This window comes from Bos javanicus, chromosome 6 (genome assembly GCF_032452875.1).
Source record: "Bos javanicus breed banteng chromosome 6, ARS-OSU_banteng_1.0, whole genome shotgun sequence".
Taxonomy (NCBI): Eukaryota; Metazoa; Chordata; class Mammalia; order Artiodactyla; family Bovidae; genus Bos; species Bos javanicus.
The window spans coordinates 31,384,519-31,411,985 of NC_083873.1; the positions used below are offsets into that span (position 1 = coordinate 31,384,519).

At 37.8% G+C, this 27,467-nt stretch overlaps 1 protein-coding gene across 1 annotated transcript in view; it reads right to left on the reverse strand.

Moving 5' to 3' along the window:
* The window catches only part of GRID2 (glutamate ionotropic receptor delta type subunit 2), a 1,602,175-nt gene that overhangs the window by 300,297 nt on the left and 1,274,411 nt on the right, over positions 1–27,467 (reverse strand). The window contains exon 11 of the mRNA XM_061419669.1: positions 26,837–27,149. Coding sequence (XP_061275653.1) covers positions 26,837–27,149 — 313 coding nt within the window. The remainder of the gene's footprint in view (positions 1–26,836; positions 27,150–27,467) is intronic.

Below are 27,467 nucleotides of genomic sequence, written 5' to 3' on the forward strand. Positions count from 1 at the left end.
TATTCATTGGAAAGACTGATGCTGAAGCTGAAGCTCCAATACTTTGGTCCCACCTGATGCGAACAGCCAACTCACTGGAAAGGCCCCTGATGCTAGGAAAGATTGAGGGCTGGAAGAGAAGGGGGAGACAAAGGATGAGATGGTTGGATAGCATCACCAACTTAGTGGACATGAGTTTGAGCAAACTTCAGGAGACAGTGAAGGACTGGGAAGCCTGGTGTATTGCATTGCATGGGGTTGCAAAGAGTTGGACACAATTTAGCAACTGTCCAACAATAACCCCCACTTAATAGTATAGATTCTTATATAGACTATAAAGACTTACATAGCAAATAATGCTGCAGAAGAGTACCTAAATAAATAAATAGGTGTTCAGGATGCACTGTTAGTTTAATTTTGAACACATTATAAATAGTAGGAAACCACTATTATATCCATATATGAATATATTTTCTGTATACTAAGACCCACTTAAGTGTTAAGTGCTAGCATGTGCAGCACTTTTAATCACTCTCTAGAAATGTGGCATATTTCTAATCACTCTCTCTTTTCCAGTCTTACTTCCATTTTGTTGTTGTTGTTGTAGTGATCAATGTTTTTCAGGCTATATCACTTCAGTTAAGTCTACTTCAACAGTCTCATGATTTCAAAGCCATCCTTTATACTGTCTCTGAACAGCAGAGATCACTAGGCTGTTTGGATGAGAAGCTGTTCTTGTTGCTTTAAATAAAGAACCCATATATATTGAGCTGTATATCATACTTTTATATTTATAAGCACAATGTCTAATCTAACACAACTCTCTCATTGTGATTAACAGTTACACTCTGCCAGATCATTTGCTGATAAAACTTTGAAGAGCATGAATAAAATATTAAATTTATGAGAGGAAAGGACAATGCTTAAATTGATTAATAAGAAGTACTTCTTAAATTTGAAAGAAGTATGACCCTAAAAATTGTTGCAAGCTTAAATCTCCACATTTTCTGTGTTAAAGGGAGGTTTTCCAGCTAAAGGATCTTTGTAAGAAATAATATGTCAAATTGAAGATCAAATGTGCTAGATCAAAGCACTTAAAGATCAGCCTAGGAGGATCCCTATAAGCTTCATCTGAGTCTTCAAACCTCTCAGACTTGGTATAGGATGCTTACCAGCACTTTGTGTTTTTGGTAACTTAATCAACAGTGAATTTAAAATGGGAAAAACAAACTAGAGAATTATAGACTACAACACTTTGGAAATGTTTAACTTACGGAGAGACAGTTTAAAAGTTGGAGGTAGTGGTATTTTTTTTTTTTTCTCATAAATTATTTGTAAGAAACCTCTGTGTCCTTCAGAGAGATTATCAAAAAATCACCTGCACAGAAGTCAGAGAGAGGAGGAAAGAAGTTTTAAAGATGTTTAAGTCTTTTTTCCTGTAAAGTCTGGTTCATTTTATTTCAATAGTGTTAGACATTGTGATTCAAAAATTAAATCTATATTTTAAAAAGGGGAATATTCCACTTGGCTTTTCTCATTCTTTACTTCCTGTGAATTCTCTTATTTCAAGTATTTTTGATTATAGCATTGCTAAAAGGTTTGTAAAATAAATTGGAGACAGAAAATGCACATCTCATAGCCATTGTGTTTGTTGGCTTGTTTTTATATCATTCAAAAAATCAAGTTGCATTTTAAAATGTCATAAATGAAATGAAAATATAAAAATCTGCAATTTAAAATTAAAATGTATTTTTTAGGACTATTTAGCTACTATTTGAAAGCAAATAAAAAAATAATCTACAATAAAGCTTGTAGATTATTGCTTTGGAAAATCATATACCTTTGTCTATTTTCTGCCACCTGTGCATAATACAATATTTGTTTGCAATGTCATTATTGCTATGAGGTTTATTAAACTATAATGACATACCAGGAGGAGGTATTTTTCTAAAGGAGAATATGTACCTAATATGTATGTAATATGTTACTTTGTAAACTCCTAACACTTCATGGTGTTATTTACTTGATAGATGAAATTACTTACACCTTGTATATGGTGCTTATGTCATTATTTACATTTTCCTCAGTTGATAAGCTACCTAAATTCAATGACAGTCTCAGATAGTAACAGATTAGAGGTTAAAATTGTATTGCAGTCAAGTCTTGGAGTGAAACAAATTAGTACAGCCAGCTTACAGATTTGACCTCTGGAATTATTGTTCATTTTCTAAGCTTTCCTGGGTATAAATGCATGTTAAATTGCCTGTTTGTTCCAAGAATGACTTTTTCTTGGCCAAACTACTCCCTTTTAGCTCATGAGTTAAATCTGTATTCTATGTAATTTAGCAGCACATAAGTTATTCATTCCAACTTAAAAGTGTCCATCCTGGACTTTGTATGTGGTCAGCTTTGTTATCTTACATTATTATAAAAAATATTTGTGCTACTAAAGCAAGTTTTAATGTTTATTCTTTTTAATGAATTATTCAGGTCATCAAATATCATTTCTAACTTGCTTAACCTGATTTAAGTCAGCATTTGTAGAATGTCAATTGGGTCAATACTAGCTCAGAAGAAAAAAATTAAAAATCAATGAACATCAGGGTGAACATTTTAATTTTTACTCTTTAACCTAAACCATTTGCTGTACTTTGAGGATTGAATGAATATTAAAGACTTACTTTAAAATATTTAGTTTTTCAAAATTGTCACTAATCTATATAACTATTTACATCAGCAATAAAGGGACCAGTTACACTATTTTCTGGTGTCAACAGAAGATTTGAGCTTATTTTTCCTATGGCTTGAAGATTAAGTATGGCCTCAATGGATGAACTGCACATCATTTTCAAAAGAAGGTTTTCTGGAGGATAATGCTGAGTGTACAGATTCCTACTGTGACTGAAATTAGTGTCTATTTAATCTTAGACTCCAGATGGCCTTTTGTGACCAAGTGACTGTGGATTTAAAAATCATGAAAATTTCAAATCAAAGAACTGGTCTTGATAAGGAAAACTGGGAATAGAATCTTACTGTTTTGTTTTGTTTTTTCCTGTGAAAGAAGCCAGAGAATCTGATGCTATTAAGGATATTGGTAGATTTCAAGATCTTTCTGGGTAAAGAGAAGTATACATACACTTCAAATGAAGAAAATAAGAAAGATCTTCAATTCCTTTACCTGACAAATATTCTATAGAGAACCTTATCTCTGGTGATTTAGGAACAGAGGTCTTATTTAATCCTACTCTGAAATACACTGTATTAGTAGTAGTTTGGTTTAATACAGGACAAAAAAATTGTGCCCACAAAGATTATTTAGAAAAAAATGGTCTTCTTTAGGAGTTACTACCACAAGTGAAGCTAGAAATGTACCTCTTGTGCCTTTTGATTAACTGTTAATATGTTTTCTGAAATGAATATCCATACTTGCTTGATCTGCAGAGTAGAAAACAGTATGGCTGAGTCTTGGAGTTAATGCTTTTTAAAGGTACAATGGATTGGATATATTTTGTAACCAACATGTATCTACCTAAGTAGATAAACATCCTGCACCTATAAAATGTTATCATGACTCACTTAGATACAAATCTACAATTTTTTTTAAAGAATAACAAAATCCCCAAATATGGATTTGAACACAGAACAGATACTGAATAGCTTTCCAGTTAACATGGTCTGAAACAACCAATCCTATGCACCAGTGATCTCCAGCACCCTCAAAGTAGAAGCACAAGTAAACAGAGCCTGATGTCATCAGAATTAACCGCCCTCCCTGACCTTGCCTCCTTTTAAGCTATTCTTCTGACATCTTGAAGCAGGCCCTTAGCATTTGCGGTTCCCTATATCTGCCCACTCTTCCCCCGGATACTGATATAGCATAATCCTTCTCATCTTCCAGCTCACTGTTCCAATATCAAATTATCAAAGAGGCTTACTTCAATAAGCCAATTGAAAATTACAACCCCTCCACACACACTTCAATTTCCTCTCACTCTAAGTTTCTTTATCATATTTGAGTTCTGATATACAATGTAATTTATTTATTTACTTATCATGCCTACTGTCTCCCTTCAGTAGAATATAAGTTCTGTGAAGGCCTGAATCTTTTTATCAGAAGGTAGTCTGGGAGTTTGAATGGTGCATGTTATATTGTAGACATTCTAAATGTTGAATCAACAAATGATTTGAAATTTGGGCCACAAATACTTAGTTTAGAGTACATAAAATATGTTTCATCTGAAAAGTAATGTTTCTCTAAGCATGTAAAAGTTACTCAGTTGACTAAACAGGTATATATCACAGAGGACTACAGACATATGTAATCTGACTCATATAATTAATAAGATGTCTAATGAAAAAATGTATTTTCTAATAAAAATGATGTATCGATAATATAATTCTAAGTAAAACTTCTGGTTGTTGTTTCCTCAGCAGAATAAACTGGTTTTCTGGAAAAGTAACAAAGATGTTACCCTTATTGTAATATCTGTTATGATAATGAATGCATGACAAATTTAACACCTCCTTTGTTCAAGAGAGCATTGAATAAAGAAGTTTATTCCCAATGTAAAATTCGTAGCCAGTAGTGTAGTTAATTAAGAGAAAATGTCAATAGAACTTAACACTGTCACAGGATAATGGTTCCTGCTGCTAGATATATGTCAAGAGACAGATAAATAAGATAGAGTGATTTATTAAGCAGTGCCACACTCCAGGCGATGCATTTCTGGAAGATTATAGTACTCCTTGGGTGGTGATGTAAGACAGAGGACTGAAAACTAAGTGGCCTCAACTCTGTGAATAGCACAACAGTACAGAAACATGGTGCTGAGAGACAGTCCTGCTGATAGAGAAAAGTTACGTTTATATTTAGAAAAAAAGAAGAGACCATCATGATATGATAACGGGTCCAAATTAAAACAGAATGCCATCAACAATCTCCAAGGAATCTGCAGATAATTTAATCATCTGCAGAAGTCATACTATGTATTTGAATAATTAAAGGCTGAAAAAGTCGCTCAGTCGTGTCTGAATCCTAGTGACCCCATGGACTGCAGCCTACCAGGCTCCTCCGTCCATGGGATTTGCCAGGCAACAGTACTGGAGCGGGTTGCCATTACCTTCTCCGAAATTAGGATCACATCTATTTAAAATGCAGACTTCTCAAAAATTCTATTTCAGGCCATTAATTATTATTGATTTAGGAACTTGGTCATTTTGTTAACCACAAAAAATCCAAAGCTCTTTTATTCCTTTTCAGTTCTGTTTTGGCGCTCAGTCGTGTCCGACTCTTTGTGACCCCATGAATCGCAGCACTCCAGGCCTCCCTGTCCATCACCAGCTCCTGGAGTTCACTCAGACTCACGTCCATGGAGTCAGTGATGCCATCCAGCCATCACATCCTCTGTCGTCCCCTTCTCCTCCTACCCTCAATCTTTCACAGCATCAGGGTCTTTTCAAATGAGTCTGTTCTTTGCATCAGGTGGCCAAAGTATTGGAGTTTCAGCTTCAAATTAAGTCCTTCCAATGAACACCCAGGACTGATCTCCTTTAGGATGGACTGGTTGGATCTCCTTGCAGTCCAAGAGACTCTGAAGAGTCTTCTCCAATACCACAGTTCAAAAGCATCAATTCTTTGGTGCTCAGCTTTCTTTACAGTCCAACTCTCACATCCATACATAACCATTGGAAAAACCATAGCCTTGACGAGATGGACCTTTATTGACAAAGTAATGTCTCTGCTTTTTAATATGCTGTCTAGGTTTGTCATAACTTTCCTTCCAAGGAGTAAGTGTCTTTTAATTTCATGGCTGCAAACACCACCTGGAGTGATTTTGGAGCCCAGAAAAATAAGGTCAGCCACTGTTTCCATTGTTTCCCCATCTATTTCCCATGAAGTGTTGGGACCGGATGCCATGATCTTAGTTTTCTGAACATTGAGCTTTAAGCCAACTTTTTCGCTCTCCTCTTTCACTTTCATCAAGAGGCTCTTTAGTTCTTCTTCACTTTCTGCCATGAGGGTGGTGTCATCTATTTATCTAAGGCTACTGATATTTCTCCCTGAAATCTTGATTCCAGCTTGTGATTCATCCAGTCCAGCATTTCTCATGATGTACTCTGCATATAAGTTAAATAAGCAGGGTGACAATATATAGCCTTGACGTACTCCTTTCCCAATTTGGAACCAGTCTGTTGTTCCATGTGCCGTTCTAACTGTTGCTTCCTGACCTGCATACAGATTTCTCAGGAGGCAGGCCAGGTGGTCCGGTATTCCCATCTCTTTCAGAATTTTCCACAATTTGTTGTGATCCACACAGTCAAAGGTTTTGACATAGTCAATAAAGCAAAAGCAGATGTTTTTCTGGAACTCTCTTGCTTTTTTGATGATCCAGTGCATGTTGGCAATTTGATCTCTAGTTCTTCTGTCTTTCCTAAATCCAGCTTGAACATCTGGAAGTTCACTGTTTATATACTGTTGAAGCCTGCCCTGCAGAATTTTGAGCATTACTTTGCTGGTGTGTGAGATGAGTCCAACGATGTGGTAGTTTGAGCATTCTTTGGCATTGCCTTTCTTTGGGATTGGAATGAAAACTGACCTTTTCCTGTTCTGTGGCCACTGCTGAGATTTCCAGAAATGCTGGTATATTGAACGCAACACTTTCACAGCATCATCTTTTAGGATTTGAAATAGTGCAACAGAAATTTCATCACCTCCACTAGCTTTGTTTGTAGTGATCCTTTCAAGGCCCACTTGAGTTCACATTTCAGGATGTCTGGCTCTAGGTGACCGATGACATCATCGAGGTTATCTGAGTCATGAAGATCTTTTTTGTCTAGTTCTGTGTATTCCTGCCACGTCTTCTTAATATCTGCCACTTCTGTTATGTCCATACCATTTCTGTCCTTTATTGTGCCCATCTTTGCATGAAATGTTCCCTTGGTATCTCTAATTTTCTTGAAGCGATCTCTAGCCTTTCCATTCTATAGTTTCCCTCTATTTCTTTGCATTGATCACTGAGGAAGGCCTTCTTATCTCTCCCTGCTGTTCTTTGGAAATCTGCATTCAAATGAGTATATCTTTCCTTTTCTCCTTTGCCTTTAGCTTCTGTTCTTTTCTCAGCTATTTGTAAGGCCTTATTGACAACTATTTTGCCTTTTTTGCATTTCTTTTTCTTGGGGATAGTCTTGATCCCTGTCTCCTGTACAATGTCATGAACTTCCAACCATAGTTCTTCAGGCACTCTGTCTATCAATTTAATCCCTTGAAACTATTTGTCATTTGGTGCTGGAGCGGCAGCTGTGGGGCCCTGGAGCGGCTGTGAGGAGATATCCCATGTCCAAGGGCAAAGGAGGAGCCCCAGCAAGATGGTAGGAGGGGCAAATTCATGTTTAGAATCAAACCCCACTCCCGCCAGAGATGCTCAGAGGGCTCAAACAAACCTTGTACGCACGAAGACCCAGGGACTCTACAGAGACCGAACTGTGTTTGAGTCTCTCTTGTGGAGGTAATCCCTTGAATCTATTTGTGGACTGCCACAGGGACAGGGGCTCTGGGTGCAGCAGACTATTGCATAAGCCTTCATGGAGGAGGTCATCATTAACCCCATGATAGAGCTGCCAGAACTTACACAGGACTGGGAAATAGACGTTTAGAGGACACAAACAGAACCTTGTGTGCACCAGGATCCAGGAGAAAGGAGCAGTGACCCCTACAAGAGACTGATACAGACTTGTTTGGGAGTGTCCAGGAGTCTCCATCAGAGGCATGGTTCGGTGGTGGCCTGCTGCAGGGTTGGGGGCAGTGAGTGTAGCAGTACATGCATGGGATCTTTTGAAGGAGGTCACCATTATCTTCATTACCTCCACCATAGTTTGAAGTGAAAGTGAAAGTGAAGTCACTCAATTGTGTCCGACTCTTTGTGAGTCCATGGCCCTGGGATTCTCCAGGCAGGAATACTAGAGTGGGTTGCCATTTCCTTCTCCAGAGAGTCTTCCCAACACAGGGATGGAACCCAGGTCTCCGGCACTGCAAGCAGACTCTTTACTGTCTGAGCCACCAGGGGCTCCATAGTTTGGCCCCAGGTAAATAGCAGGGAGGGAACATTAGCTCCATCAACAGAAAATTGGATTAAAGGTTTACTGAGCATGGCCCCACCCATCAGAACAAGACCCATTTTCCCCCTCAGTCAGTCTCTCCCATCAGGAAGCTTCTATAAGCCTCTTATCCTTCTCCATTAGTGGGCAGACACAATGAAAACTACAATCACAGAAAAGTAACCAATCTGATCACATGGACCACAGCCTTGTCTAACTCAATAAACTATGAGCCATGCCATGTAGGGCCACCCAAGACAGACAGGTCATGTTGGAGAGTTCTGACAAAATGTGGCCCACTGGAGAAGGGAATGGCAAACCACCTCAGTATTCTTGCCTTGAGAACCTCATGAACATTATGAAAAGGAAAAAAGATAGGACACTGAAAGACGAACTCCCCAGGTCCATAGGTGGCCAATATGCTACTGGAGATCAGTGGAGAAATAACTCCAGAAAGAATGAAGAGATGGAGCCAAAGCAAAAACAACACCCAGTTGTGGATGTGACTGGTGATGGAAGCAAGGTCTGATGCCATAAAGAGCAATATTGCATAGGAACCTGGAATGTTAAATCCATGAATCAAGGCAAATTGGAAGTGGTCAAACAGGAGATGGCAAGAGTGAACATCAACATTTTAGAGATCAGCAAATTAAAATGGACTGGAATGGGTGAATTTAACTCAGATGACCATTATATCCACTACTGTGCACAAGAATCCCTTAGAAGGAATGGAGTAGCCATCATAGTCAACAAGAGAGTCCACAATGCAGTACTTGGATGCAATCTCAAAAATGATAGAGTGATCTTTGTTCACTTCCAAGGCAAATCATTCAATATCACGCTAATCCAAGTCTATGCCCTGACCAGTAATGCTGAAGAAGCTGAAGCTGAATGGTTCTATGAAGACCTACAAGGCCTTCTAGAACTAACACCCCCAAAAGATGTCCTTCATTATAAGGGACTGGAATGCAAAAGCAGGAAGTCAAGAAACACCTGGAATAACAGGCAAATTTGGCCTTGGAGTATAGAATGAAACAGGGCAAAAGCTAACAGAGTTTTGCTAAGAGAACACACTGGTCATAGCAAACACTCTCTTCCAACAAAAAAAGAGAAGACTCTACCATGGACATCACCAGATGGTCAATACTGAAATTATATTCTTTGCAGCCAAAGATGGAGAAGCTCTATACAGTTAGCAAAAACAAGATTGGGAGCTGACTGTGGCTCGGGTCATGAACTACTTATTGTCAAATTCAGACTTAAATCGAATAAAGTAGGGAAAACCACTAGACCATTCAGATATGACCTAAATCAAATCCCTTATGATTATACAGTGGAAGTGAGAAATAGATTCAAGGGATTAGATCTGATAGAGTGCCTGAAGAACTATGGACAGAGGTTTGTGACATTGTATAGGAGGCAGGGATCAAGACCATCCGCAAGAAAAAGAAATGCAAAAAAGCAAAATGATTTTCTGAGGAGGCTTTACAAATAGCTGTGAAAAGAAGAGAAGTGAAAGGCAAAGGAGAAAAGGAAAGATATACCCATTTGAATGCCTCATTCCAAATAATATCAAGGAGAGCTAAGAAAGCCTTCCTCAGTGATCAGTGCAAAGAAAGAGGAAAACAATAGAATGGAAAGACTAGAGATTTCTTCAAGAAAATCAGAGATACCAAGGGAGCATTTCATGCAAAAATGGGCACAATAAAGGACAGAAATGGTATGGGCCTAACAGAAGCAGCAGATATTAGGAATGGGCAAGAATACAAAGAAGAACTATACAAAAAAGATCTTCACTCCCAGATAATCATGATGATGTGATCACTCACCTAGAGCCATACATCCTGGAATGTGAAGACAAGTGGGTCTTAGGAAGGATCACTAGGAACAAAGTTAGTGGAGGTGATGGAATTCCAGTGGAGCTTTTTCAAATCCTGAAAGATGATGCTATGAAAGTGCTGCACTCAATATGCCAAGAAATGTGAAAAACTCAGCAGTGGCCACAGGACTGGAAAAGCTCAGTTTTCACTTCAATCCCAAAGAAAAGCAATGCCAAAAATGCTCAAACTACCACACAATTGCACTCATTTCACACCCTAGTAAAATAATGCTCAAAATTCTCCAAGGCAGGCTTCAACAGTACGTGAACTGTGAAGTTCCAAATGTTCAAGCTGGTTTTAGAGAAGGCAGAGGAACCAGAGATCAAATTGCCAACATCTGTTGAATTACTAAAAAAGCAAGAGAGTTCCAGAAAACATCTACATCTGCTTTATTGACTATGCCAAAGCCTCTGACTGTGTGGATAACAAAAAGTGTCGAAAATCCTGAAAGAGATGGGAATACCAGACCACCTGACCTGCCTCCAGAGAAATCTGTATGCAGGTCAGGAAGCAACAGTTAGAACTGGACATGGAACAACAGACTGGTTCCAAATTGGGAAAGGAGTACGTCAAGGCTGTATATTGTCGCCACACTGGACTGGAGGAGGTGCAAGCTGGAATCAGGATTGCCAGGAGAAATATCAATAACCTCAGATATGCAGATGACACCACCATTATGGCAGAAAGTGAAGAAGAACTAAAGAGCCTCTTGATGAAAGTGAAAGAGGAGAGAGAAAAAGTTGCCTTAAAACACAACATTCAGAAAACTAAGATCATGGCATCTGTCCCATCACTTCATGGCAAATAGATGGTGAAGCAATGGAAACAGTGACAAACTTCACTTTTTGGGCTCCAAAATCACTGTAGATGGTGACTGCAGCCTTGAAATTAAAAGATGCTTGCTCCTTGGAAAAAAAGTTATGACCAACCTAGACAGCATATTCAAAAGCAGACACATTACTTTGCCAACAAGGGTCTGTCTAGTCAAGGCTATCGTTGTTCCATTTGTCATCTATGGGTGTGAGAGTTGTGGTATAAAGAAATCTGATAATTGATGCTTTTGAACTGTGGTGTCGGAGAAGACTCTTGAGAGTCCCTTGGACTACAAGGAGATCTAAGTAGTCGATCCTAAAGGAAATCAGTACTGAATATTCTATGGAAGGGCTGATTTAAAGCTGAAACTGCAATACTTTGGCCACCTGATGTGAAGAACTGACTCATTTGAAAAGACCTTGATGGTGCGAAAGATTGAAGGCATGAGGAGAATGGGACGACAGAGGAAGAGATGGTTAGATAGTATCACAAACTCCATGGACATGAGTTTGAGTAAACTCCGGGAGTTGGTGATGGACAGGGAGTTCTGGCATGCTGCAGCCAATGGGTTAAAAAAGAGTCAGACATGACTGAATGAATAAGCTGAATTGTATAATTGTAAGGGATTTTATTTAGGTCATATCTGAATGGTGAAGCGGTTTTCCCTACTTTCTTCAATTTAAGTCTGAATTTGGCAATAAGGAGTTCATGATCTGAGCCATAGTCAGCTTCTGGTCTTGTTTTTGCTGACTATATAGAGCTTCTCCATGTTTGGCTGCAAAAATGTAATCAATCTGATTTCAATATTGACCATCTGGTGATGTCCATGTGTAGAGCTGTCTTTTGTGTTGTTGGAAGAGGGTGTTTGCTATGACCAGTGCATTCTCTTAGCAAAACTCTGTTAGCCTTTGACCTAGTTCATTTTGTACTCCAAGGCCAAATTTGCATGTTACTCCAGAGAATACTTTTGCATTCCAGTCCCCTATAATGTAGAGGACATCTTTTTCAGATGTTAGTTCTAGAAGGTCTACAATTTTTATAGTTTAGCCCCCAAAAGTTTATTTAGTCTTTTTTAGCCCAAAAAACTGCATTTATAACCTGGAAGCAACCTGAATAAAAACTTCATTAACTTTTTTTTCTTTGGCGATATTATTCTATAGTTTATTACAAATACACATGGTAACTGTGTTTTTATATAGGACAAAACGTTCCTGTAGCTTTTTAGGTTTAGTTGAATGACAAAAAGTTATTATGAATTTGTTATTGTATGATTTTACTATAAGTATTTTCATTAGCTGGACTACCTTTTTAATGTATTTCCTTATGATTAATTACAATATGTTTATTTGAAATACTGTTTATTTTCTGTGTGGTAATAATGAATATCCAGAGCATTAAACAATGTGGCTGATTTCATCTCTTGCTGTGAGTGGCAAAAACAGTGAGAAAATAATAATTACAATGTTGAGTGCTTATTTTATGTCTTTCATACAGTTTTAAGTGTCTTATATACATGAACTCTTAATTTTTCAAACACCTGATGTAGTAGGTAATTTTATTTGCAGAACTAAGGCTCCTAGTGGGCCAAGAAAGCTGTTCAATGGCACACAGCTCGTAAATGGAGAGATGGAGGATTTAAAACTGAACTGTCTTTTAGTGCGACACAAAGATATGAAAAGAGTAGATTTAAGCAGATACTTGTATTATACAACCATACAATCTCATAACTGAAACATTTTTTTAAATAATCTGACACTTTCTTTTATAGATCAAGAAACAAAGATCAAGTGAATTAATGGGCCAATTCATTTTTTCCATTGTCACTAGATGAAAAGAAGATCAGTTCCTAGTCTGTGTCCCTCTCTTTAATAGGTCATGACTTGGGATGAATTTGACCTAATTGTAATACACCAAATAGCAGCACATCTTCACTTCGCCTACGTTGTGACTTGTGCTTTCCTCAGTGTGATGATGACTTTATGATGTGGTTGTGTATTTGCTACTTTGTTTTTCTCATAGATTGAAAGCTCCATGAAGACAGACATGCTGTCCTATTCACTCTCATGACTAGATAAATAATTCTTATTTTAATATCCAAGGAGATGTTTTCTAGAGAATGAAGAATTTTATTTTTAATTTATTATTTTTTAAGATTAGAGTATAATTGCTTTCCAAAGTTGTATTAGTTTCTGCTGTACATGGATCAGCCCTATGTATACATGTATCCCCGCCCTCTTCAGCCTTGATCCCACCCCCTCTATCCCACCCTTCTAGGTCATCACAGAACACTGAGCTGAGCTCCCTGTGCTGTACAGCTGCTTCCCACCAGCTATCTATTTTACACATGGTAGCGTGTATATGTCGATGCTTACTTTCAATAGGTCCCATCCACTTCTTCCCTCTGTGTCTACAAGTTCATTCTCTATGTCTGAAACTCTATCCTTGTTCTGCAAATAGTTTCATCATTACCATTTTTCTAGATTCCATATGTATACATTAATATAGTTTGTTTTTTAGAGAATGAATAATTTTAAATGGTAAAGGCAGCAGATACACCTTTCAGAAATGTTAAAGCAGAGTTTAAACCATGGATATCATTATTAACTGCTAGAAAAAAACTGAAGCTGACGGAACTGAAGTTTTCTGTACAGCTGTTCCAAATGGAGTGATAAGAGTCTGAGAGACAGAGCTGTAAATATAAAGAGACTCTAAAGTTTGGTCACCCACAAATCAAAGAGCAATTTTGCATTTCCACAGTGTAGAAGTGTGGATCATGCACTGATATTTTGTTACATCTTGATTCAAGAAAAGCAACTGCCATCAAGAAATGTAGTTTACAAATAAGAAACACTAATAGTTCAGTTCAGTTCAGTCCCTCAGTTGTGTCCGACTCCTTGTGACCCCATGAATTGCAGTGTGTCAGGCCTCCCTGTCCATCACCAACTCCTGGAGTTCACTCAGACTCATGTACATCGAGTCAGTGATGCCATCCAGCCATCTCATCCTCTGTTGTCCCCTTCTCCTCCTGCCCCCAATCCCTCCCAGCATCAGAGTCCTTTCCAATGAGTCAACTCTTCACATGAGGTGGCCAAAGTATTGGAGTTTCAGCTTTAGCATCAGTCCTTCCAATGAACACCCAGGACTGATCTTTAGAATGGACTGGTTGGATCTCCTTGCAGTCCAAGGGACTCTCAAGAGTCTTCTCCAACACCATAGTTCAAAAGCATCAATTCTTCGGTGCTCAGCTTTCTTCACAGTCCAACTCTCACATCCATACATGACCACTGGAAAAACCATAACCTTGACTAGATGGACCTTCGTTGGCAAAGTAATGTCTCTGCTTTTTAATGTGCTGTCTAGATTGGTCATAACTTTTCTTCCAAGGAGTAAGCGTCTTTTAATTTCATGGCTGCAATCACCATCTGCAGTGATTTTGGAACCCCCCCCAAATAAAGTCTGACATTGTTTCCACTGTTTCCCCATCTATTTCCTATGAAGTGATGGGACCAGATGCCATGATCTTAGTTTTCTGAACGTTGAGCTTTAAGCCAACTTTTTCACTCTCCTCTTTCACTTTCATCAAGAGGCTTTTTAGTTCCTCTTCACTTTCTGCCATAAGGGTGGTGTCATCTGCATATCTGAGGTTATTGATATTTCTCCTGGCAATCCTGATTCCGGCTTGTGCTTCTTCCAGTCCAGCGTTTCTCATGATTTACTCTGCATATAAGTCAAATAAGCAGGGTGACAATATACAGCCTTGACGTACTCCTTTTCCTATTTAGAACCAGTCTGTTGTTCCATGTCCAGTTCTAACTGTTGCTTCCTGACCTGCATATAGGTTTCTCAAGAGGCAGGTCAGGTGGTCTGGTATTCCCATCTCTTTCAGGATTTTCGACACTTTTTGTGATCCACACAGTCAGAGGCTTTGGCATAGTCAATAAAGCAGATGTAGATGTTTTCTGGAACTCTCTTGCTTTTTCAGTAATTCATCGGATGTTGGCAATTTGATCTCTGGTTCCTCTGCCTTTTATAAAACCATTATATGATGTGAATTTTCACTTTATATTATGCATTGGAATTTCTCTGCCTTATAATAGTGAAAAGGTATAGTACAGGCTGTGCCACATTTAAGGGTATTTAACAAAAGTATCACAGAACGTTATTACTCATCAGTTGTGCAAACTGGAGACAGGAGTTCTAAATTTAGCATTATATGTGTTATAGTTGTGTTCTAAGTATGCATCTCAGAGATAGGGTAAGTGGTAAAAGTCTTATTTTTCAAAATATAATTTTTTTTAAAAGCTATGGTAAGATTTCCATACTTTTAGAAATGTGATCATCATAATTAAATTTCTAACTACATATTCACAGGTGAAGAGGAAAATGGACTCAGTTCAAACAAAAATTGAATTTCCAAATTTACATTCTAAACTGATGGTCTTTATTATCACATGATCCAACCAGTCCATTCTGAAGGAGATCAGCCCTGGGATTTCTTTGGAAGGAATGATGCTAAAGCTGAAACTCCAGTCCTTTGGCCACCTCATGCGAAGAGTTGACTCATTGGAAAAGACTCTGATGCTGGGAGGGATTGGGGGCAGGAGGAGAAGGGGACGACAGAGGATGAGATGGCTGGATGGCATCACTGACTCGATGGACGTGAGTCTGGGTGAACTCCGGGAGTTGGTGATGGACAGGGAGGCCTGGCGTGCTGCGATTCATGGGGTCGCAAAGCGTCGGACACGACTGAGCAACTGAACTGAACTGAACAGACTGAATCCTTTGATACAAACACTTCAACTTTAATCAATCTCAAATCATCTTTGGAAGAAATTTATCTTTGGAGATGTCTTTGCCTATTTTGGGATTCCCAGGTGTAGCAGTGGTAAAGAATCCACCTACGATGCAGGAGAAGATGCAGGCTCAATCCCTGAGTCAGGAAGATCTCCTGGAAGAGGGCATGGCGACCCATACCAGTATTCTTGCCTAGAAAAATCCCATGGACAGAGGAGCCTGGTGGGTTGCAATCCATGAGGCCACAAAGAGTCAGACACAACTGAAGTGACTGAGCAGTAGCAGCAGTCTCTTATTTTATTTTTCTCTTGGTCATCTTTGTTTATTTCCCTTTCAGTTTTACTGAAATATAATTGACTCAGCACTGTGTAAGTTTATGGTGTAAAGCATATTGATTTGTCTTCTATATATCATGACATGATTGCCATAATAAGTTTAGTGAATAGCCATCAGTTTTTATAGATAAATTTTTTTTTAAATTTCCTTGTGATGAGAACTCTTAGAATTTCCACCCTTAACTTTCATATACAATATTCAGCAGTGTTAATTATATTTATCATGTTGTACATAATGAACCTAGTACTTACTTATACCGTAACTAGAAATTTGTACTTTTTAGCTACTTTTATCCGATTCCTTCTCCCTCAATTCCCTCACCTCCCATCTCTAGTAATCACAATCTGATCTCTTTTTCTATGAGTTTGCTTGTTTGTTTTGAACTACAACACTATGTTAGTTCCTGGTGAACAGTGATTTGATATTTCTATTTGATATTTCTATACATTTCAAAACGATCACCACACGTGATTATGTGTACTTACGTCTAATTACCACCTATCACCATACAGAAACAGTACATTATTATTGATTATATTCTTCTCACTGTACATTTTGTCCCTAATCTTAAGCTGAACGGTATTGTATGGTACTGTAAGAACACCAGGTACTACAAAGATGCCAGTACATTTTAAAGAATCTATGACACATGCTTTTTATCATTTAAATATGGATTTAAAAATATATAGTTTCTTACAGCATTTTAGGAAAGAAGAAAAACCACCTCAGAACATCTTGAAATCACCCTTCAATTATTTTAAATGTCTCTTAGAAACAACTCCTTTGTTGTTTTAAATACTAAAATACTTTTAATTACAGTAGGTGATAAATAGTTCAGAATAGTCAAGAAAATACTGTTCACACTAGTTCTTGTTTTTATAAGCAAAAATCTGATTTGTGCTTCATGTTTCTTAATTACTTGTAACTCTTCAAAAGCCTAGTTCAGCAAGAGCAAGAATTTTCTGGCTTAAATCATAAAGAGATAGTATTAAAATAAATGAAACCCAGGCAATATTGCATGCATCGAGTTCATGGAATAATTGCTTAGGGATTGACTGGGAATGTAAACAAACTGGTGGGTCACATCTTAGAGTCATGACATTGTTTTCTGGTCACTTACATTATTCATATCCCACACCCATAATGATAGACTTTAAACAATTTCTGAAAGTATCAAAGTTCACCTTTTCCTTTAGTGTTGGAGAATTCTGGTTATAAAAGGAAAGAATATAAGTGCCTTGTCATGTTTTAAGTTGGCATGGGGAAATTCTCAAGCAGATGTGACAGCACTCAGAGGACTTGGCGCTCCCTTCGTTAAGGACTGCCAATCATAATTAGCAACAACAGAGATGTTGTTTGAACCTAAATAAAAATTACAGAGAGCCTTTTTGAGTTAATATCTGTAAGAAGAGAATATAGAAAAGAACTTGTCTCTGTAGCCTAGCTAATCTGTCACTGGGAATTACTCTCATTTTCTCTGTGTTCATTAGGGTCAGTAAACAACAGAGCCAGCCAATATCATTTTTGTTATAGTCAAATTGAATGTGAAATATCAGATAACATTACAAAGGGATGCCTTTAGCTACTGCATTTCATGGCTTGAATCCTTTGGGGTTTTCTGACTAGGAGACTGGCAAATTTTGTATATCTGATAATCTACACCATTAAATTGGATGTCTTTTGGAGTTATTCTCCTATTCTAAGTTTTAAAGAGATGCTTTCTCATCAATAATCTTTTCTGTTGCCTAATTTGATAGAGAAGAATGTCTGACTCTTCTTTTTGTGGAAATGAAAACGTTGTGATTCTCTGTAACACTGATCCATCCGGCAGTGGGAAGAGCTCTTTATTTTCTTCTAAAAATTGTCCTGGGATCTCAAAGTCAGTGGGTTGCCTTTCATGTTAACTCTTGTGCAGCAGCCACCACGTTATCTTCTATCATTACTAAAGGTCCTCTTTCTCTTCATCACTAGCATCTGCGGAACTATTTAATCCTTAAGAAAACTACCAAAGGGATTTTCCTTCTTTACTCCTTTCAATAATTCTGTCTGCCCTCTTATCAGAAGTGGTTTGTGCTGTGCTAAGTCACTTCAGTCATGTCTGATCTTTGCAACGCTATGGACTGTAGCCTGCCAGGCTCCTCTGTCCATGGGGTTCTTCAGACAAGAATACTGGAGTGGGTTGTCATTTTCTTTCTCCAGTGGGATCTGCCCGACTCAGGGGTCAAACCCTCATTCTTGCATCTTCTGCATTGGCAGGCAGGTTCTTTATCACTAGCGCCATCAAAGGTGGTTTATTTGGTCCCAATTTGACGATGGCCCACTTAAATGATGTTGAACATTCCTGCAAGGACTGTGTCTTTCTTATGATCATATTCAAAATATCTAGGCTGGGAATGCCATACACTATACCCAAGGAATATTTATAAAGTCAGTTAATATAGTTATTCCTTGTTTTCTTTTGCTCTTCATGCTCCTGACACATAGCTGGTATAGTAAATGCTTGCTGGTATGTGGTGCAGTGATAAAGAATCCTCCTGCCAATCCAGGAGACATAGGTTCAATCACTGGGTTGGGAAGATCCCGTGGAGAAGGAAATGGCAGCCCACTCCAGTACTCTTGCCTCAAAAATTTCATGGACAGTCCACGGGGTCACAAAGACTTTGGAAATAAACATATGTGATAGTCTCAAACGTTTACATGATTATAAATATTTATAGTTCAAAGAACAAGATAAAACCCTCTGAAGTAAACTCTGAAATTTCCATTTGCAAGTAAACAGCAAATGAATTACAGATATCCATGTGTGTGAATAAGTCATAGAGGCCCTTCGTGGCCAAGATGATATGAGTCACTGACCATAAACTAAATATCAGGGATCTTCAAAAATCAAGCCTCAGTTTTTTTTAGGTATGTTGATTGCACAGTCATGAAGATAAGGGAGAATATAAAATGGCAACAAAACCTGCATAAAATTGGTCTCTCATTCATGCATTAAACTACCTAATTCACAAGCTCTAATGTTCTAGCCAAACAGATGTACTAAGTTTATCTCTATAATGGACCATACTGCTTTTGCACAGTTGGATTCCCTGAGCTGTTTTTCTGGAATGGTTTGAAGTTACAGATTTTTAAAAAAAATCAGGATTAGTAAACAACTCACATATATTTAACATTTTTATGCTTTTAGCCATCCCTGAACTTTTTTCAAACATCTCTATGATAATACTGAAATGCCTCTTTATTCCTACTCAATCTGGTCTAGTGGCTCAATAAAGACCATAATTATGAAATAATAGCTGTTCAGTTCAGTTCAGTCGCTTAGTTGTGTCTGACTCTTTGCCACCCCATGAATCGCAGCACGCCAGGCCTCCCTGTCCATCACCAACTCCCGGAGTTCACTCAGACTCACGTCCATCGAGTCAGCGATGCCATCCAGCCATCTCATCCTCTGTTGTCCCCTTCTCCTCCTGCCCCCAATCCCTCCCAGCATCAGAGTCTTTTCCAATGAGTCAGCTCTTCGCATGAGGTGGCCAAAGTACTGGAGTTTCAGCTTTAGCATCATTCCTTCCAAAGAAATCCCAGGGCTGATCTCCTTCAGAATGGACTGGTTGGATCTCCTTGCAGTCCAAGGGACTCTCAAGAGTCTTCTCCAACACCACAGTTCAAAAGCATCAATTCTTCAGGGCTCAGCCTTCTTCACATTCCAATTCTCACATCCATATGTGACCACAGGAAAAACCATAGCCTTGACTAGACGAACCTTTGTTGGCAAAGTAATGTCTCTGCTTTTGAATGCTTCTCCTTAAAAGACTATATTTTTATTAGAAATTATCACTAATTTCAACTTTACTGCCTGTGCATGGATACTGTCATAAATTGATTCTATTTTTCATAGGGTTTTTTAAAACTGTCCTTAATTTATTTTTAATCAAAATGTAAAGGTGCTCTCAGTATCTTTTAATGAGTTCACCTTTTCATTGTTAGCAAGTGGAAGAATAGCAGCATTTAAAAGATGAAGTAGTTAATCTTATGCAATTCAGCATGATTCATCATTATGAATTTGTATAAATGTATAATCAACCTACAAGCTGTACAACTTATTTAAGGGAGCAGTTGAGATAGAAAAGTGCTTAACATATTTATAACTTTTGATATCTGCAGCTTGTTTACAGAACTAGAAAAGAATTTAAACCATATGGATACTTTTCTTTATCTTTTTCTTTTGAATATTCTCCAAAACTTGAAGAAATTGGACCACCTGGAGAAAAGAATTCAGAAAGCCTATAAGCTTGTCAGCATTCTCAAAAATAAGGCTTCAACCAATGGGAGACTTTATAAATTTCTCATCTTAGCTATTTAAGAAAATACACTAGGGGAGACATTCTGGATACTTTTCTATTCGGTTTAAATGAGTTTAATGTCATTGGGCAACAGAATGTACTCTAATAAACACAGTATTGCAGTTAACTCTACACTTGATTTAGTTAAGTATTTGCTGTGCTCAGTTGTGCCTGACTTTTTGTGATCCCGTGGACTGCAGCCCGTCAGGCTCCTCTATCCAAGGGGATTCTCCAGGCAAGAATACTGGAGTGGGTTGCCATGGCTTCCTCCAGGGGAGTTAAGTATTTAACACTTATTAGTTTATTTAATTGATCACTATGCATTTATCAAACACCTAATATGTCACAAAGAGTTGGGCATGACTGAATGACTTATGCTTTCTCTTTATTCATGTACAACACATGGAATTAGGTAAAGGGGCTTTAAAGATAAATAGGACATTGTCTTGTGTTCAAAGGACTCAGGTGAAGACAAATTAAAAAAAGGCAATTACACTACAGTTGATAAGTACTATGATAAATATATCTGACAAAGCATGGAAGACAGTCCTTAATCCCAGCAAAGACTTCTTGAAAAAAGTGAGATCAGAAGAAGAATTAGAAGATGCACAAGAATTTGCCATGTGAAAGCAGAAAGTGGGAGTAGAGATTAAGAAATTGGTAATAAAGGCATTTCAGGAATTGAGAAGCATAAAGGCAGAGACATGACACAGTCTTATGTTCAAGAGACAAATACAGTTTGGAGAAACCGGACAATTAGAGATGAGCCATAAGTGACAGGAAATGAGAATCAAGACTGGACAAGGGTCAGATGATGGAATACTGTTCATGCTCTAAATTACTTTTAAACTGTGGGCACTGGGGAGCCAAGGAAATATTTAAAGAATGGGAATTATGTGGTTAGCTTTCCATGACAGTGATAATTTGGGTATACATGAAAGTATGTGGACCACGTAATTACAGGAAATAAATTTGGAAAAGGAAGAGGTATTATGAGATTCCTGCAGTTCCTATAAAAAAATGAGATAGGCCTAATCGAGGTAACAATCTAGGATTTATCTCTCTAGGTGAAAAGAGATTTCCAATCCTAGAAATAAATTGGTAAATTTTGAAGGACTTGATAATAGGTAAATATAAGGAATAGAAAGAAGAAGAAATCAAAATGGTTTTCAAAGTTTCTAACCTGTTTAAGTCATTAATGCATAGGCTGGAATATAGAATATGAGAGGCTATAAAGGTTTAAAGTACAAAATAAATTCAGTTATTTACATATTGAAATTTATGGAATCTCTGATATATCCTGAGAGTCTAGTGACAGTATACAAAACTAAAATTTAAGGATGGATGATGTAGATTTGGGAAACATCTGCATTTTGGTAGTAATTGAAACCATGCCCAGAAAAACTGTCTAGAATGCAAAGAAGTGAGATAAAAAAAGAGATTCATTGCATTTAGCTTTACCACCTGTTTCTAGTCAATGCTCATATTTATCAAATCCTACTTATCTATCCTCACTTATTGACAATTTTGACACATGGTTTATTTTCTTTTTCTCTAATCTAAGTCAACCATCATTAGAGATGGTTCATCTAATCCTCTAGACTCTCAGTTGATCAAGTTTGAGGTCCTTCACCACCTCTCCAGTCCAGTTCAGTCGCTTAAATGTGTCTGACTTTTTGCAACCCCATGGACTGCAGCATGCTAGGCTTCCCTGGTCATCACCAACTCCCACAGCTGTTCAAACTGATGTCCATTGAATCGGTCATGCCATCCAACCATCTCATCCTCTGTCATCCCCTTCTTCTCCTGCCTTCCATCTTTTCCAGTATCAGGGTCTTTTTCAATGAGTCAGTTCTTCGTATCAGGTGGCCAAAGTATTGCAGTTTCAACTTCAGCATCAGTCCTTCTAATGAATATTCAGGACTGATGTCCTTGAGGATTGACTAGTTTGATTTCCTTGCACTCCAAGGGCCTCTCAAGTCTTCTCCATCACCACAGTTCAAAAGCATCAATTCTTTGGTGCTTAGCTTTCTTTATGGTCCAACTTTCTCATCCAAACATGATTACCAGAAAAACCATAGCCTTGACTAGATAGACCTTTGTCAGCAGAGTAATGTCTCTGCTTTTTAATATGCTGCCTAGGTTGGTCACAGTTTTTCTTCCAAGGAGCATGCGTGTTTTAATTTCATGGGTGCAGTTCACCATTTGCAGTGACTCTGGAGCCCAAGATTTTAAAGTCTGTCACTGTTTCCATTGTTTCTCCATCTATTTGCCATGAAGTGATGGGACCAGATGCATGATCTTTGTTTTTTGAATGTTGAGCTTTAAACTAGCTTTTCACTCTCTTCTTTCATTTTCATCAAGAGGCTCTTCAGTTTCTCTTTGCTTTCTGCCTTAAGGGTGGTCTCATCTGCATATCTGAGGTTATTGGTATTTCTCCCTGAAGTCTTGATTCCACTTGTGCTTCATCCATCTGGTATTTCAAATGATGTACTCTGCATATAAGTTAAAAAAATCAGGGTGACAGTATACAGCATTGACATATTCCTTTCCCAATTTGGAACCAGTCCATTGTTTCATGTCCGGTTCTAACTTTTGCCTCTTTACCTGCATACAGATTTCTCAAGAAGCAGGTCAGGTGGTCTGGTATTCCCATCTCTTTCAGAATTTTCCACAGTTTATTGTGATCCACACAGTAAAAGGCTTTGGTGTAGTCAATAAAGTGGAAGTAGATGTTTTTCTGGAACTCTCTTGCTTTTTTGACGATCCAACAAATGTTGACAATTTGATCTCTGGTTTCTCTGCCTTTTCTAAATCCAGCTTGAACATCTGGAAGTTCTCAGTTCACATATTGTTGAAGCCTAGCTTGGACAATTTTGAGCATTACTTTGCTAGCATTTAAGATGAGTACAATTGTGAGGTAGTTTGAACATTCTTTGGCATTGCCTTTCTTTGGCATTGGAAATGTAAACTACATTTCCTGTCCTGTGGCTGCTGAGTTTTCCAAATTTGCTTGCATATTGAGTGTAGCACTTTCACAGCAACATCTTTTAAGATTTAAATAGCTCAGCTGGAATTCCATCACCTCCGATAGATTTGTTAGTAGTGATGCTTCCTAAGGCCCACTTGACTTCACACGCCAGGAGGTCTGGCACTAGGTGAGTGACCACACCTTTGTGGTTATCTGGGTCATTAAGATCTTTTTGTATACTACCTCTTCAGGAATCCACATCTACAGGTCCCATTTGGTAAATGCAAACTTTGAACTCTCACACCACTGTTTCCACTATTGTTCTTTGGCCTCATTGAAAACTGTACTCTCTCCCACTACTACTCTATTACCCTCTGGTCTTATTCACTATTGGACTCATCATTGGTCCTTCTATTTTTTTTTATTTCTCCATATATGCTAATATCTATGATTTCAACCACAGTCTTGGCAATAATTTAAAGTAATTTGCCTTGTTACCCTTTTTTTCATGTGCCTAACTATTCATGGTTGAGCCTATAGGTTCAGCCTTAGGTTGAGCCTAAGTTTTTGTTTTTTATTTAGTAAACACTTATGTGATACTTGTGTGAGTTATTGCATCTAAGGAGTTCACATTTTTTAACCATTTTAATTGTCATTCCAAAGCAATGAGGTGGCACATACAGAGTGTTTCCTGCAAGAGAAGCTCACACCAGCATACAAATTTGTAATCCCCAAGCTGGACTACAAAATTCTTCTGTTTCATTGACTCTTTTCTCTGTTTTGAGGATGTTCTCTATGGAGAAATCAACCATCATGCTGTGAGAAAGCCAAATTATCCTATAGAGAAAAGCCACAGAGGAAAATAGCTCTCAGCAAGCATTAACTATCAGACATGTGAGTAGAATGAACAAGCCTTCAGATGAGTTTAGCTTGCAAACTTTGGGCTGTCTAGCAGGAGTTCGGAGATTATTGAGCAAAGACAAACCACCTTCACCATGTTTTGTCTGGATCTGTGATGCACAAAATTGATAGGTTTTAAAGTAATTTATTACACAGCTGTAGTCACTGGAACACTACCTATAAAAAGGTTATCACTAAATCCAATGAAAGCCTTTCAAGTATTAATTTTACTCAATTCATTGAAGTGTTTAACTCTGTCAACCAAATCTTCCATATTCAAAAATTATCTTTACTTTGTGTGTGTACAACTAGATGGTATACATGGTACTTGCTTCTTTCTTGTCATTCTTTACAATTTACCACTGAAATCTCCTCTACCCATTCATTTCCACAGGGCTCTGTCCTAGGCCCTTTCTGGGCAGTGGTCCTCAACCAGGCGTATGCAGTTAAGAACAACAACTCTGTATGATATGATTCACTTTCTTGGCTTCAATTATCTCCTACATGCCAATATCGCCTCAATATATATCCAATATATAATCCAGCCCAGACACCTTTTTTGTGTTTCTAAAAAATATTATCAAACCACTAACAAGCATTAGAAATATACCCCTGGATATTTTACAGATGCCACAACTCAAAGGCACCAAAATGCATGTCTTACCTTCCCTATCACACCTGCTCTCCCTAATTTCCACCCCCCCCCCCCAGAAATGACATCAACATCCAATACACACAACTTCCCAATCCAGAAACTTAGCATAAAATTTTACCTCCTTTCTGTCCTTCAGTAGCAATCCCCATACCACTGTATAATTTATCATGTTCTATTAATTCCAATTCATCAATACCATTCTCTTTATTCCCAATGCCATCTTTCTTTGTGCAAGCCACTGTGCCTCTTTACTTAGTTATCATAATACTCAGATAATTTTTCTCCCTTTCCACATTGTTCTTTTTCAATTTCCTCCATTTGATCATCAGAATATTTCTATAGTTAAAATTTAAACATGTATTTTCCTGTTTAATGCCTTTAAATTGCTGATAATTTCCCTGAAGATCAAATTCAAATCCCTGCTATTAACAAATACATCTTCAGCCTTATCTTTATTGGTTATACCCTGCAATGTTTACTGCACTTTCCTTCTCACTTCTTGGTCTTCAATTCTGTCCTACCATCTATGTGTCCTTCCCCCATCCTCTTCTTCAATAAGCCCTTTGCATAGTTAATTCTGTCTGTTCATACAGTATTAACTCAAAAAGCCTTCTTTGCCACATCAAGATATATGCAGCCTCCCTACCTCTATGATCTCATAACAGACTGTGCTGATCTCTACCACATGTGGGTTTTACATGTTTGTGTCCCAAAGGACTTGTAGATCAATGATGGCAAAGACTCTTTTGTTCACAACTGTATACTCAGTGCCTAGCAAAGTTCTATTAAATAAAAGGTGTGGATTAAATATCTACTACATGGACTTTCTAGGTGGTGCTAGTGGTAAAGAATCTGCCTGCCAATGCAGGAGATGCAAGAGATGCAGGTTCAATCCCTGGTATGGAAAATACCCTGGAGAAGGAAATGGCAACCCTCTCCAGTATTCATGCCTGAGACATCCCATGGAGAGAGAAGTTCGGTGGGTTATATGTAGTCCATGTGGTCAGAAAGAGTTGTACATTACTGAGCATGCACGGATGCAAATATCTACTAGATTAGTGATTATTTAATGGACCAAAACTTCCTGTGATAAATATATGAAGATACAGAAAGGTAGTGGGGAAAAGCATGTTTAAGGGACAGATTTTAAGTAAGAAAGTAGAGATTAAAAGTCTAGGCAAAACTTATGATTGGTCAAATGAGATAGAAAGGATGAAATTTAATGGAAGATCCAATAGCAAGTATATTTAAACAATAAGATGCTATTGAGAGTTGTATTAATAAATATTAAGGCAAAAGCATCATGTGTCTCCACTGTGACACCTATGTCTCCTCTTCAATACATATGACGCATCTGCAAGAAACTAATAATGCCCTAAGTATTTTATTATTTCATTTTCTATGATGGCAGTAGTCTCAAATAAGGGATTTAATAAGTATTCTTTCTATTCTGAAACAGAGTCAAGTAATTATGTAGGCAAGTTTAAAGAGTAGGCAGATTGACTATCGAACAACACAGCAAAGACATTCTGTAGAATACAATGAAATTTCAGTTAAACAACTGGTAAAGATTATGTATTAAAGTGAAAGACATAGCATAAAATTTCTTATTGGAATCTTGAGGGCTTTTCACTGACAATAAATATTTTTAATACATGAAATGATGTCTCTCAACAAAGAGCAAGTCTCAACATCTCTTACATATGTAAATAATTAAGCAATATCTGCTCTGGTAGTAAGTATTTTCATCCAGTAAGACTATTTCTCAGAATTTCAGTTTGGGAAAATCTCATCTTGAGTTTCTTGTGAACCTGACATCTGACATTTATCTTTGGCTTTGTTGATGAACTTGAATTTATATCAAAAGATACTGTACCTTTTTTTTTTTTTTTTGCTGGAAATCTGGTGTTTGAGGTCCACTAGGGAAGAGTAGAATATGTTCTTTTCTGAGTGTTACTCTAAAGACCTTTTAGAACATTTATTGATGTCAAGAAACAGAACCTTCCTAACTGAATTCATGGCATATGAAACAACACACTTCTTTTTTATACTATACCATATTTTTTATCCTTACCTTGTTGTACAAAGGATCCATACACAAACCACATGGAGTTGTAGAGAGTGGTAGAAGTCATTGATCCCATTTGTAATCGTGGAGGATTAAGCCAATTCAAGAGATAGACCAGTAGACCCACTAGAAGGACTGTGCCAGCAATGCAAGCCCATAGTGAGAGATCAAATGGTGCAAGACAAGCAAACATATCCACTGTCTTTTCAGCCCTTCGAAGTAGGACTCCCACTGAGTAGTCCATGTAACGTGTTGTAAAGTCCACCACATTCTCACGGTCTGGGGTGATGGTTAAAGCAGAAATTCCTATGTCAGCTCTCTGAGAAATGGAAAGAGAAAGGAACATGTTAGCAGTGTGAAAAACAACTTTATTTGTGGCACTGTAACTTGTCTTGAGGGAAAAAAATAGATGCCTCAGGCAACATCTTAAGCCTTTTTATAAAAACTGAAAAGCACAGCAGAGACTTCTTAGAGAATAGCCATATGTGAATTTTGCATTTCCTACTGCAAATCTTAGCTCAGGAGAGTTAGACAAATTACCTTATTCATATTATCAGTGCCTGTGAAATCAGGGAAGAATATTTCAGACACAGGTAACTCCTGAAGGAAACTGTCTTTTTTCCTTGGGTAACTTTAT